Genomic DNA, 13,974 nt, shown 5'->3' on the forward strand with positions numbered 1-13,974 from the left:
AATCAATATCTTTTGTCAAAGTGAGAAATTTCATCGTTGTCCCCGCAGCTCGGGGGTCAAAGCATTCTTCAACACCGCGTTCCGTGAGCGTGCTTGCGAGCTTGAGATAGAGAGAGAACCCAAGCAACCGAGATAGTAACTTTCTAGAAGCATGTCCAGACATAGAAGTCGGGTTTTAAACACTACGAAGTACATTTATTCGCAATATCTGTTGGTTGTGAGGACCTGTGATGCGCGCTACCAAGCACCAAATGCTCAAAGAGTAGGAATGATGCCTTAGGTAGTACAATGTCTTGCCATATCTTGAATCAAGAAAGCAGCATCTGATTTCCATGTCTAGTGAGACGTTCAGGAATTGATCCAAGTGGAGGGCCTTGATGACTGAAAATATCACTGAGGAGCCAATGAACTTTGATGAAGGTATGCTGCAAAATAATATCTTCGAACAATTGACTGACTATCCCGTATTGAAACTCACGAACAAACCCCCTAGAGGCATTTGTCAATGAAAAGAGGGCCTCTTCACGTAAGACTGTTGGCCCACTTCGTTACCGCGATGCATCGCGGTGCAAGTGCCGGCCCGCCGAATCCCCCGGTTCACTCGGCTCCGGGTTCCCCGTCATCGTACCGGGGGTAGCAACCTTAAATGGCTTACACGGCAGCGATCAGCCCTCAACCATGTTCAAGAATGGCCACGGGCCCGTCTTGGGATCCGCTGAAAGCTGACTTGAAATATCGCAAGCTTGATTTCCCCGCGGTACCACATCTTGGCTTGATCGTGTTCGGTCTTGGTAGTCATGCCACTCTGCTTTGCCTGACTGACTGCCGCTCGAATGAACAGATCATGAGCTGCACTGTTGCGGGGTGCCCCTGAGTTCCCCGCGGTCGCAGCTCGGAAACAGCGCCGAATGCAACTCCAGCCTCTGCATTCAACTCGCCTTAAGCGCTCGGCTAGTGCTACACCGAATTTCTTCACGACCGCCTAATCCGCTTGTAGCACACAAGCCGTGGCTGGCTCTGCATGACAGACGTCATGTGCGTTTTTGCAAATATCGCCAAGACATCATCAACTCCACGGTTGAATGGTACATACAAATACATCATGAAAGGCCGGTGCCTTTTTTCCCGTGGTCTTTTGCTGTATGTTGCAGTGTGGCTTGGTCTTCTTGCATTGAAGCTTTCTCACAGCCTGGAGCTCAACTGAGTCAACATGCGTTCATTCGGTTTTGCGCTCGCCACGGCCTTGTCTGTAGGCACCGCCAACGCTGCCCTTAGTATTGTCCCCGGAGCTACGTGGACGGCTGTAAGTTATTTATGGATCCGCCTGCTGATAGCACCAAAGTTGACCATTTTCAGACGAACACCGGAGAGCATGTTCAAGCCCATGGTAACGGAATCATGTAAGCTGATCCTTCAACATTGATCATCATTGACACTTACACCATTTAGTGAGGAAAATGGTGTCTACTACATGATTGGCGAAGAAAAGACCGACGGATCGGCTTTCCAAGCTGTCAACTGTTACTCGTCCACGAACCTCGTTGAGTGGAGCTTTGAGGGGCGACTCATCTCTCGCACCGAAGAAGCAGGTGACCTGGGACCCAACCGCATCATTGAGCGTCCCAAGGTCATTAAGAACGATAGCACGGGAAAGTACGTTTTGTATCTTCACATCGACTCTTCAGACTACAAGGATGCACGTGTAGGCGTCGGAATCGGCGACTCTGTGTGTGCAGAGTATGAGTATCTCCGAAGCTTCCGCCCCCTGGGCTTCCAGAGCCGCGACATCGGAGTTTACAAGGATGATGACGGCAAGGCTTATCTCCTTAGTGAGGATGTAAGAAAACCCCAATCTCCCCGAAGAAAGACGAAGTTGTGCTGATGCATGGGCAGCGCGAGTACGGAACCCGCATCATCAAGCTCACCGATGATTACCTTGACGTTGAAGAGGTTACTTTCGGCTGGGAGTACTTTGCCGAGTCACCCGCCTTGGTCAAGAGAAACGGAATCTACTACATCTTCGGATCTCATCTGACCGGCTGGAACCCCAACGATAATGTAAGCTGCCGCGCTGATGAGAAACACATGAGTGGTAGTTGACTCTCTTATTAGGTCTACAGCTATGCTGAGTCTCTTTCTGGCCCATGGTCCAACTGGACGGAATTTGCACCCGTAGGATCCAACACATTCAGCAGCCAGGTCAGCTACGTTTTGCCATTGGGCAACGACAAGGCAGTTTACATGGGAGACCGCTGGCACTCGACCAACTTGGCGGCAAGCACCTACATCTGGTTGCCCCTGAACTTCGATGGAACCACAGTTACCCTTGACTGGCATGATTCCTGGACGTTGGATGTCGCCGCTGGCACCTGGTCTGAGGCGAAGCCCACCATTGAGCTGGAGGGCGAAGCCGCCGAGCTTTCAAACGGTGCTCGTGTAGTCGACTGTTCTCAGTGCAGTGGCTCTTCAGCCGCTGGATATCTTGGCGGAGACGATGATGGCACGGCTGTCTTTAACTTTGACTCAGCTGCCGCGGACCGTGTAACTCTCGTGGTCAAGCACAAGAACGGAGACACCGGCTCTCGCCATGCTGCCTTCTCGGTAAACGGTGAGGAGCAGAGTGTAGCCTTCTTGGCTACCAACCAACACCCCGACAGAGCTGGAAGCAGCGTCGTTCATGTTGATCTGAAGGAAGGAGCAAACACGGTTACATTCTCTAGGTCGGAGGGTTGGGGCCCCGACGTTGATCAGTTGATTGTGCCTCAGTTGTAAGAGGGAGATCATATTCATCCGTTATCAAATGAGAAGTTATCATTTGCAATTGTCCTGCGGGCTCGTGACACTATATGGATCCTCCTCATGCCCTGCCTATTGCGCGCCCAATCGTCCCTTCTTTGGAGTGTCATGGCGACTTGCGGATTGTAAATATTGGAAGTGGAGTGTTCTTTTGCTCACATAGGCTTTCTTGGGCCTATTGGAAGTTCGATAATAGGCATATTAATGATTAAAGGGAATCCAAAGGTCTCCCCAGGTTATCAATACACTTGGGGTTATGTTTGCAGCAGCGCGAACATGGATATAGATATTTGTTCCTAAACTACGGATATCTCAACAATACTCCCTCCTGGATAATTACACCGAAGTGTTTTTCACGCCGCACTTAAATATGTACATCACAATGTCTCCCCCAACAATATTACCAAGCCAAAAGTAGCGAAGTAGAACAGCTTGCTTCCGAATGATTTCCGGCAAGGCTCAGCGTGGCATTATAACACGCAGACAGCTGGTTTCTGAGATGCATCCGCGAAAGATGTTTTGCATCACGCATTAGTCCTGCAACAATACTCAACCGGAAAGTTTCCTGCAGGCGTCCCGACCCGCTTCATGCGAACCATTCCCAGTCCCTTCTTTCCCTTGAACACTTGAACATTTCCCGCTGGCTCAAACTGCCGTTGCCGTTATTGATGGAGCCCAATGCGTGATGCGCTCAAAGCCACCCAGCCACGTTTCTAGCACAGCCTGCCTAGCCCAGGACATCCACTCCTGCTATTACTGCTCAACTGACGGAAGTTGGCATTTTTTACGAGCGCTCTGATCATTATTCGGCGGGTATCCGCAGGCACCCTTGTGATGCTTCGTTGAGCTCCGCCTCCTGGTTGTTGAGTCGTGGGTGGATCTTAATTGGGAACAATGTAGTGCCGGGGACTTAACGTAAAGCTTATCTCCCCGGCCTAACACCCCGATCCTATGTCCCCGACCTGAATGCAACGACTGCCGCCTTTCACTTAACACGCGTGTTGTCCTGGATCACATTAAGAGACGCTTGCGTACTGCTAGTGAAGCTGGTATGTTAGCGTGACTCCAAGTAAGCCTCTCCGTTTGATTCTCGTGATTCTAGGCCTGGCATTCTACTTCGTCATCCCCACCTTACCGATGCGACCACTCGACTACTAGACTACTAGACGTGCAATCACATTCGCTTCTCTCAAAGTTGTTTGTTTCCGAGGGATATGGAAGTCGAGAATGATGTGGATGACAACTCCGTCGATTCGTCAACATCATTTAGTGTCGAGCCTCACCTCGTAACTTGCCGGCTACTATTTGTTACTCACGAATTCATGTGGTTCGTTAGCTTGTGGTGCTATTTCGATGTAACTACGATCGACATCGAATTTTCTACGAGACAGCTCGCTTCTCTAGGAGCCCCGCCTCCCCGGTGCGCCATGGCCGGGTCCCACCTGCCGTGCTACAGTCCCGGTTGGCACCGCAGCGGAAGTCAGGGGCTACAAGACCCATGACACGCGTCGCGATCTGCCGGCCAAGGCGACAAAGGGCGAAAATTTAGACTTATTGCTTGATATTGAGTGTCCTTTGCCTGGGCGATTCTCGGTTTCGGTTTCCGGGGCTTGAAAACACGGATTACAAACGACCCGAGGAACGGTTGCGAGCAAAGCGTTATCAGCACAGGTCAATGTGAGGCTTAGTTACCCACTGCGCAAGAAGCTCACTTAGTGGGTATTCAGATCTTACAATCATTACGCATGATCAAATGTGGTTGTTGTATTTTCTATGACATGAGGACAAAAACAATGTAAGACAATTCGTATACTATGTACATTGAAGAGGACAGAAACCGCGCTCGACTTCTCCATGTTTGGCCAAGTGACCCGAGGTTTTCAGAACAAACGGCTCCAAGGCTTCTAGTTGACATACTCAGCGCAAACGACATCGCCTCTGATGTCCATGATATCAGCAATGGTGACGTTAGGAACCAAGTTCTGGATGAAGAGGACGTGGTTGAGCGTTGTGACATTGCCATTATCACCATTGTAGTCCGTGAGCTCACTGCCGGGGGCAGAAAGGCCAGCCATGTCTAGGATCGACTGATCGGGAATATTCTGACCACTGATGTCGGTCAAACGCGCGGTCAAGTTGGCCTCCTGCCACTGCCACCACACGCGGTCCAAGTAAGCGTGGTGGAGGTAGAAGAGCGGGTCTCCGTTGCTCTCGATAGGGTCGCTCATCTGTTTAGCGCAAAGTAACGCGTCAGCAACTTTACCCGAAGTTCTATTTCGACGGCACCTGGGCAAGGGTGTGGGGGTTGTCTTACCAGGCCACCGACTGCGCCGTGTCCAGCGCCGTGAGGAGAGCCGTTGTAGCATTGCCATGCCTCATCATACGACGTTTTGTTGAAGCATTCAACAAGGTTGTCGCTGTCTGCTGTGTCAAGGTCGTCTTGGTTGAGCTTGCGTTGGAGGCAATAGGTGTTGTTGCTGCTGGCGGTTTTCATGTGCAGAGTGAGGTTCGCAAAGGGTCCGTCGGCGATGCAGCCGTCATCTGAATCACGGTCAGACCCAATCAAAGTTGATAGACCCACTCGGCTGAGTCTTACCTCCTTGACCATCACCTCCAAATCCGTAGGCAGGGTCGAAGATGGACGACTGATTGAGCGGGGCGGTCTCCAGATCAGTAAGCTCATCCCAGTATGGGTGGGCGCCGGTGTAGTTGCACTCGGTTTGCAGCAGCATCTCATGAGCACGGACGAAATACCGATGCCAGGGCAAGAAATGGCCCACGTAATGGATGTAGTTGCCCTGATAGATGTGGGTGTAGTGCAGTTCGTCCCAAAGGTTTTGAGCCCCTGCAACCCCCGCACGTGGGGGGCGACTCATGAGGCAGAGCTCAGCCTCGATGTAAGCTGACAAACAACATGTCAATGGTTGATCATCGTGAGCAGAGTTCGCCCAGTAGACTTACAGGTCTTCTCATCGTTGGTGAGAGCGTTCCTTCGGAATATTTCAGTATAAGCCGAGCTCTGCGGAAGGTCAATGGGACACTCACCATGACTTTCTTTGATTCTGGGTACACGTCCCGTTGCGTTTTGTCAGGGGCCCAGCTGTAGCCGATGAGACTGCAAAGAGGCCAAAGATAGCAGATTGAGCCAGGAAAATCTTCATGGCGTTCGAAAATGAGTGCGAGAATAACAGAATGAGCGAAGTAGAGTGGTTCGATGTGCAGAATCCGGAGTATTGGAGGGTAACACCGGATGATTATTGCAAAGCTTGGGACGACAACGACATTGTATGCTCCTATATAGAAACTTTTCTTCCGCAAGGACCGACGACCGACCTCCTTTTCCATGATAGAACTTGTAAATCCGCCTAGCTTGTGACTGGGAGGGGTTGAATGACAGCAGTTGTCAAGAGTGGCAACGTTACGGCGAGCCTCACCGGGACGTAATGGGCCTCCCTGCTGCGGAGACAACTTACGCAACCTCGCCAGGGGATCATTGTTCCACAAGGCTAGCCTGCTCAGCTTAGATTGGGCTTGGAGGATGGAGCAATGCGGCTTTCAGTTGAGCGTACGAATATGAACAACATATTGGTCGGAAAATTTGCCAGTCTCGGAAAACTTACCTATTCGGCTAAAGCTGCCACCTTACTTCTCTCAACACTCCATGCTAATTCCTTTGCAGCAAATATCTACAAAAGAGCATTCTAGTCCTTTTAGTTTTAATGCAAATTTTGAAAAGAGTACGGAACTCACAAAAATAATGCGGACAAAAAAAGGGTGTGCCAAGAGGCTGCCAGGGGAACTCGGCAGACGTGCAGTAAGAGCGGCGCGGTTCGCAGACAATAACCTATGCGGATACCCAAGGAGCAAGGATCAACGCTCGCAGCAAGGGGTTCGTCATGACGGTCATATCGAGGCTGATTGGACGATCGCGTCTCCCAGGGGCGGTCATAGCCAAGGAGGTCTATCCGCACTTAACAAGGCTGTCCATAATCTACCACCACAACTTAGTCATTGAATCTCCTGAAGGCTAACGCGCGTTCTATGTCTACACGAATGCAGGACGCCTCTGCTCTTGCACAGACCGCCTTATATGGAATACCACTCCATAGCTACCTTACTGGTCCATTTAGTTCACCGTGCTACCTTCAGGTCACAGTTCCACTGACGGGGATCAGAGTCAGTAGGAAAAATGATGTGAACATCGCAATTCCTTGTGATATGCATAATTGTCTCTATTTACGGACGCAAAATAATGTTTGTGGAGAGGGGTCAGTGACTGACGGCCCATATTCTTTACGACGTCAATTATCTGGGTATGGTCAGTGTGTACAGCCCGATGGCTGAGTGAAGTGATAGTAGCGGTGATAAGTCTTCTGTTTAAGCTGAACTAGCATGGAACACGTAATCTGTCTCATGCCGCAAGGCTCTAGCCGTGGTGTCGTACAGTATCGTGATACTGGCGGTAAGGCGACGTCTCGATGGAGTACGTCAACTATTGTCAGGAGGCACCGGTCAACTGCATGGTCACATCGATGGTGATGCAATGCGCGGCCTCGCCTTTGCCGGTATGGCGCGTCTGTGAGCGACAGTATACGTAGGCTCGACTATTTCCGGACTGCCCGAAGCTGTGGAGGCACTCAGAATGGATCATGGGAGATCTGTCACTTGGCGGGTTAATACATTACTCGAGGCTGTAATATGAGTCTTCTTAAGCATTAATAGGTAACATCCTACACCTACTTCTCAGCCACCCCCACATTTCAGCTACCTACTTTTAATACCCTTATATTTATATATATTAACTTTAACTAATATTTATATATATTATAATACTATAACGATATAACTTTCGCTATTACTAAAGTTTTTAAACTTATTAGATTTATTTATACTACTTTTAAGTTTACTTACTTTAATTTAAGCTTTCTAAATAGTTTTAATATTAGTAAATTTTAAATTTAAGTTTATTTTAACTTTTTTCTATTTCTTAGTTTTATTAGTATTAACTTCTATTTATAATACTTTAATCTTTTACTAAACTACTATTAATTAGTATATTTTCTTATTAAAACTTTTTTAAATTTTTTAAAAAAGTAAATACTATATATATTTATTATTATTTAGTTTACTAAATAGGTTAAATTAATCTTAAAACTTATCTTTTTTTTTAGGAATTAACTAAAAAACTATTAATATATCTACTACTTATTTTTTACTTTTTTATTATTAAAAAGCTTTTTATAAACTTAATTAGCTAGTTTAGTAGAGATTAAAGTATTCTTAAGTAGTAGAAAGTTTATAAGAAGTTTAGCTATACTAATAAGCTATAAATTAATCTATTTCTAATTATTAATAATATTTTTATTTATTAAAGCTATTTTATATACTTTATTATAATATATAATAAAATTTCTCTTACTTATAACTATACTAATATCTTATTTAGTTAGTAATCTAAGCTCTTTTTTATATACTACTTTAAAAAGCTTAAAAACTAACTAATTAAGTAGCTAAAAATATATAATATATATATTAATAAGAATAATAAATATATCTTATTTTTAAAATATATATATATAAAAATAGTAGTTTTATAACTTTTATAACTATCTAAGATTAATAATTTAACCTCTAAAAAGTCTTTTAATTAAGTTAAAAAAATAAAAACCTCTATTAACTACTTAATAGCTATAAAGTTTAAAGTTTACTTATTTTCTATAGCTATAAACTTCTAAGATTTATATAGTATTAGATCTAAAAAGAACTATTACTATTAGATATTTTTACTTTTATATATAATAAGTAGAAGTAATATTTTATTAGTTATAGAAATATATTTAATTAGAGATATCTAAATATATAATTTAAGCTATTTCTTATAAATAAAATAAGTTTCTAATAATCTAAGAATAAATTTATTTAATTTTTTACTTTTTAAAATATTAGTTTTATCTATATTATATTAATTAGAAACTTTAATAGCTATAATCTTAAGTATAATAAAATACTTAAATTATTACTTAATTATATTAATTAAAGTATTATTAATATATTAAAAATTAATTACTTTATTTCTTTAAACTTTTATAAATAAGTTTCTTTTAATAAAAAACTATATTTAGTTCTTTCTAAAAAACTAAAAATTTCTATAAATCTATAGAATATATTTAATAAAATCCTTAAGTTACTAATAAGTTAGAAATAAGCTTAAAGTAACTTAAATCTAAACTTATTTAGTTAAATAGCTTTTCTAAGTTAGAGAAAGCTTTTATAGATTAAAAAAAGTAATATTTCTTATTTAAATACTATAAATTTAAGATTAAAGTATTATTCTAAGAGTATTATACTATAATATAGTTTTTTATAAACTAATATTAGCTATAATAGCTTTAAATACCTAAGAAACTTTATCCTCTATATACTAACGTATTTAGTAGTTATTATACTTTAAAAAAAGAATAATAATAATTAAGTAAAAATTAGTAAAGTTATTTAAGTTTAAAAATAGTAATAAGCATTTTTAATAAAGCATTTTAGGGTAGCTGAAATGTGGGGGTAGCTGAGAAGTAGGTGTAGGACGTTATAAAAGACATCAGCTAGACGTTTAACCGGAAATTATCTTCACCACTATCAACACTTCATCATCACCATCACTCGTTCTCAACTACAACCCGCCTTTGAGTCAATCGTTTAGTACTCCTCAACATGAAGTTCATTGCTGCCTTTTCATCTCTGCTGGCTCTTGCCAACGGCCTGGCCATCAAGCGCCAGTCCTGCTCTAACCCAACCACTCGTGTTGAATGGCGTGACCTTTCCGACGACCAGAAGTCCTCCTACATTGAGGCTGTCAAGTGTCTCAAAGACACACCGTCCCGTCTGTCCTCGGACTCGGGCTCGGCCAGTCTTTACGATGACTTTGCGAACGTCCACACACAGCTGGACTCTGAGAGTGAGTGAAGACCTTTCTGCATGAGAGTTGGGCCTAACCAGTTGAGCAGTCCACTTCGTTTCGTCATTCCTTCCCTGGCACAGATGGTTCCTTTGGCTCTACGAGCAAGCTCTGCAGAATGACTGCAACTATGACAGCACCGTCCCATACTGGGACTGGTCTCTCGACTACGCCGACGGCGCTTCCTCTCCCGTCTTCGATACCGATACCGGGCTTGGTGGTGATGGAGACGAGTCGACCCATTGCATTGCATCTGGACCGTTCGTAGATTTCAATGTCTCGACCCCTGACAATCACTGCCTTCAACGCGAGTTCGACATGTCTGTGCTTGAGCAATACAACTCGCCGTCTGAAGTCAACACCACTCCCGAATATTCTTCATACTCTGCCTTCCGCCCTGGCATTGAGAGCGGGCTCCACAGAGGCGGACATGCTGCCATAGCTGGAGACATGGCCAACAACTACTCCCCCAATGGTGAGTAAACCATCATCGACTACTTGGAGAAGATTGCAACTAATTTGAAAATACCAAGATCCCGTTTTCTTCCTGCACCACGGAGCCATTGACCGAGTTTGGTGGGAGTGGCAGTCTGCCAACAGCAGCAGACTCACTAAGTACAGCGGCAACAGATACCAGAACGATTCCGCTGTTGAGGGTTCTCTCTCGGATGTCTTGTCTATGGTTGACGGCTGGGTCGACTCTGTTCCCACGGTTGAAGATGTCATGTGGGTTCAGAACGACATCTTCTGCTACACCTACTAGACAATCAGTCATGGCTGTCTCCGACTGTCAATGCCCAATTTCACATCTCGGCACGTCAACATCCGGTTAAAGGTCACTCGGTCGGACAGAGAAACACCAACTATTGTTCTACTGAGGCACCCAGCAACTATTCTTCATGTCATGACACTCGTTTACAAACAACAACAGTCCTTCTTTTCACGTTGTAAATAGTACCTCAGCAATAGCAATGAAAGTTTTGATGCTTCCTCTCATTTAAATTTAGACTGGAACGAGACTTTCTGGAACTACCACTTTGATGTCGATAACTGTCTGATGGGGTGTCGAACCTGAGGTTGCTTGCCTCTGCCGTTTTCACATCTAGTGCGTGGGGGTTGTGTCGTTTCCGTTCTCGTCGTCCTCCCTGCCACTCCCGCTCAGGTACCACAATTCCGGTTGCGTTCTAGCTTCACGCCACATCCGTGGAGGAGGGTCGAAGAGGGTCGCACTTTTTGAGCACAGGAATTGAAAGTTCAAGCTTAACATTGTTTTTTTTCCAATTCCGGAACACTATTGGTCTCTATCCGCGGCTCGGGGGTCAAGACCCGCTGATAGTGTGTGGAGAAAATCACGTTAATCGCTACCCCGCCTAAATTTGCGCGGCGCGAACCTCATCCCATACCTCCAGCAATGTGTTTCGTGATCAAGAGTCGTTGTCGCCGCGAGGGAGATCCGACAATATCACACCATGCCTCCAGTTGGAATGAAGAGTGTTTACCAACAGTATAAAAGAGACACCAACATCGTCGCGTCATGGCTGGCTACAACCGCAAAATCATGTGGGTATCCTGCGGACCTGCTCTCCGAGGTTGCCGCGGGGGGTGAAGCCTCAGTCTCTGCCCAGACCAGCTCGACCAGCCAGTCGAAGAGCAAAGGCGGCAAGAATTCGAAGGGCAAGAAGAAGCCGAGGAAGTCCGGGAAAGCCGCCGACAGTGGTGAACAAAGTGGCCCGAAGAAATACACCGTTGCCGTTGCGGAGTACATCCCGCTGGCTCAATTCATATCCACCTCGAAGAGTGAAAAGGCTCAAGTGCCCGGAGTGTTCGCAATTGCAATTAATCGGGTCATCCGGCTGCGGAAGGAGTTCAGTTCGAAGCTAGCTGGCATCAAGAACAAACGAAACCCAGAGTCCGACATGAGCCACAATTATTTCATCGGCATTCTCGAGCAGGTTCGCGACGTTCTTCGACCGCTCATGACTCCAGAAGCCAAGTCTGTCGAGACAAATCTCTCCAACAAATTCGAAGGTTTGTCCGTGGATGAGCCCTCTCAGGACTTCCTCGACGCCCCCGACATTGAAAAACCGAAGGTTGTTTACGAGGCCGAAGATACTATGTCTGACACGGACGCCTTGTTCATCCTGGACCTCCTATGGAAGGATCTCATCAATGTTCGGGGTGCGACCAAAGCCATGTGGATAAACTATAACGAAGGGTCCGATGCGGACTTGACGGCTGTGGCAGTTGCCTCCAACACCGGGTTCGACTTGGCACGTCATATGATTGACGACGTTTTACCGGTACTCGAGGCGCAAAAGAATGGTTTCTACGGTGCGCTGAAGAATAAGCATTATATGCTTTGCGACCTGATCGTATCTTGGTCTCTGACGCCTGGAAACACCGACGCACCAGAGCTTGGCCTCAGAATTGATGACAGCGTGGACGACTTGTTCTACATTGGCGGCAGGGAGAGCTTTCTGAACACGCTCAGTATCCTCAGCGAGGTACTACCGGGGTTGCAATCGAATAAGAAACCCATTGAGCCTGTTAACCTCGACAATATGGAGGATGTCATGGCTCGGAAGGGGGTCCCGAAGTTCGACCGCGACCGCGACATTCTCAAGCATGTGTTTGAGGATCTCGCATTCATTGACGACCATCTTGGAAAGAAAGATCCATCCGGGTTGATAGAATGGCCACATGTCATCGAAGACAACCTACTGCGCGGCCTAAGGGAAGCTCGTCAAACTGGGAAGATACCCTTCTACCTGGCCTTCGCGTCACAGGTGCTGCTTGATATTCACCACTATCTCGGCAAAAAGATCTCCAAGCCGAAAGACGAGATGCTAGATATCATGCAAAAGTTGTGTGATCAGTTCAGCGAGTATTATCGGGTGCTCACTACTTTGGACGTGTTCGAAGAATTCGACGAATATGATCACGAGATGAGAGAAGTGGCCACAGGCTGTTTAGAACTACAAGAGGATCCCATTTACATGGCCAAGCTGGCTTTGCAGAAGAAGAAAAAGCTTGGAAGCGCGGCCAAACCAGAGAAACATGGCTTTTGGAAAAGACATCCCATCGCATGTGGCCTGCTTCTTTACGCGTACCGGATCACCATGTACCGCACAGGCATTCATTCCGCGAACGTTTCCCGATCAATTCTCTGCGCCATGCATCTGTATAACGCTGTGCAGGCTGAAGGGCAACTTCAACAGCCTTGGCCTGATCTAGAAGCAGCCATGGCTCTACTCGGGCCCTCTCAATTCTTTATCGGGGGCAAAGTCCCGAGAGAGATGAAAGAGTATTCCAAAAGTCTCATGATGCAGCTGGGCGTGTCGGCCACGAGCTTCATGGATCCTTCCAAGCGACGAGGTAAAACTCGGACCAAGGTCTTTCAAGATGTATACCACCGTTTGATCCAACTCAACACCCCGACTTGGATGGCGTTCTATGACAGATACGTCGCCGACTACGGACGAACGGGACCAGGTGCCTGGAGACTTGAGGATGTCTATGAGATCATCCCCGAGCGTTTCCACTTCCCTGCAGAGGAGAATTCGAAGACGCCAGAAAAGCCAAAGAAAACCAAGGCCAACGGCAAAGCTGCCAGGAAGCCGGTACATCCCGAGGCCATGGACCCTGCCAGCGTGATCATCGACCTTTCCAACGCACTGGAATATGAGGCCTACCAAGTGTCCTTCCCTTTCTTTGTTCTTCATGCTCAAGCATTCTGGGTGTTACACGATCTCAGAGAAGACATCAGGCCGTTCGTCGAAGATGTTATCGGACCAGTGGCCAACGAGCTCCGCAAGCCTGCCATGCCCTGCCACGTGGTAGAAATCTTGCAGGCATGCAAAAATCACCCGGACCTGGCCCGAGCTCTGTTCATGTTGAGGCTTTCCGCGGACCATCTTGAGCGCGTGCTGACTGCGGGGCTGGGGCCGGGCCAGTTTTGGGGTCCTCCCATCCCAGGTGTGACGTGGCGGGAAGAAGGCGCAACCTGTACGAGAGGCGAGGCGGCCCTCATGCATTTCCAAAGGCTTGGGTATGATCTTCCTTGGAAAGCAGAACCCATTTTTGAGGAGGAAGAGGAGGAGGAAGATGAAGAGGATTGGGTCATCAAATTTCGTTGTTAACATGGAGCAAGTTTTGACCTCAAGGAAAACAGAGTATGGATAAAAGTTTATATTCAAGTTAGCTAATAACTACCTGGCTTATAAAATTTG

General features: G+C 46.2%; 4 protein-coding genes across 4 annotated transcripts; 3 read left to right on the forward strand and 1 right to left on the reverse strand.

Moving 5' to 3' along the window:
• Window positions 1–1,210: 1,210 nt before the first annotated feature.
• On the forward strand, window positions 1,211–2,772 carry CGCS363_v011226 (uncharacterized protein; the record flags this gene model as incomplete). Its single annotated transcript, XM_036643075.1, has 5 exons — window positions 1,211–1,303; window positions 1,357–1,400; window positions 1,450–1,837; window positions 1,894–2,058; window positions 2,113–2,772. The coding sequence occupies 5 exons, from the start codon at window positions 1,211–1,213 to the stop codon at window positions 2,770–2,772; spliced, it is 1,350 nt and encodes a 449-aa protein (XP_036492141.1).
• A 1,928-nt stretch (window positions 2,773–4,700) lies between these two features.
• Window positions 4,701–5,957, reverse strand: ustQ-1 (Tyrosinase ustQ; the record flags this gene model as incomplete). The annotated part of the gene is made up of 5 exons (XM_036643076.1): window positions 4,701–5,024; window positions 5,111–5,337; window positions 5,393–5,698; window positions 5,758–5,786; window positions 5,842–5,957. The coding sequence occupies 5 exons, from the start codon at window positions 5,955–5,957 to the stop codon at window positions 4,701–4,703; spliced, it is 1,002 nt and encodes a 333-aa protein (XP_036492142.1).
• A 3,544-nt stretch (window positions 5,958–9,501) lies between these two features.
• ustQ-2 (Tyrosinase ustQ) lies at window positions 9,502–10,508 on the forward strand (the record flags this gene model as incomplete). The annotated part of the gene is made up of 3 exons (XM_036643077.1): window positions 9,502–9,745; window positions 9,795–10,220; window positions 10,279–10,508. The coding sequence occupies 3 exons, from the start codon at window positions 9,502–9,504 to the stop codon at window positions 10,506–10,508; spliced, it is 900 nt and encodes a 299-aa protein (XP_036492146.1).
• Window positions 10,509–11,214: 706 nt separating this feature from the next.
• Window positions 11,215–13,884, forward strand: CGCS363_v011229 (uncharacterized protein; the record flags this gene model as incomplete). The annotated part of the gene is made up of 1 exon (XM_036643078.1): window positions 11,215–13,884. One exon carries the CDS (start codon window positions 11,215–11,217, stop codon window positions 13,882–13,884), a length of 2,670 nt encoding a protein of 889 aa, XP_036492147.1.
• Window positions 13,885–13,974: the final 90 nt, after the last annotated feature.

This window comes from Colletotrichum siamense (assembly GCF_013390195.1).
Source record: "Colletotrichum siamense strain Cg363 chromosome Unknown KSG_Cg363_contig07, whole genome shotgun sequence".
NCBI lineage: Eukaryota > Fungi > Ascomycota > Sordariomycetes > Glomerellales > Glomerellaceae > Colletotrichum > Colletotrichum siamense.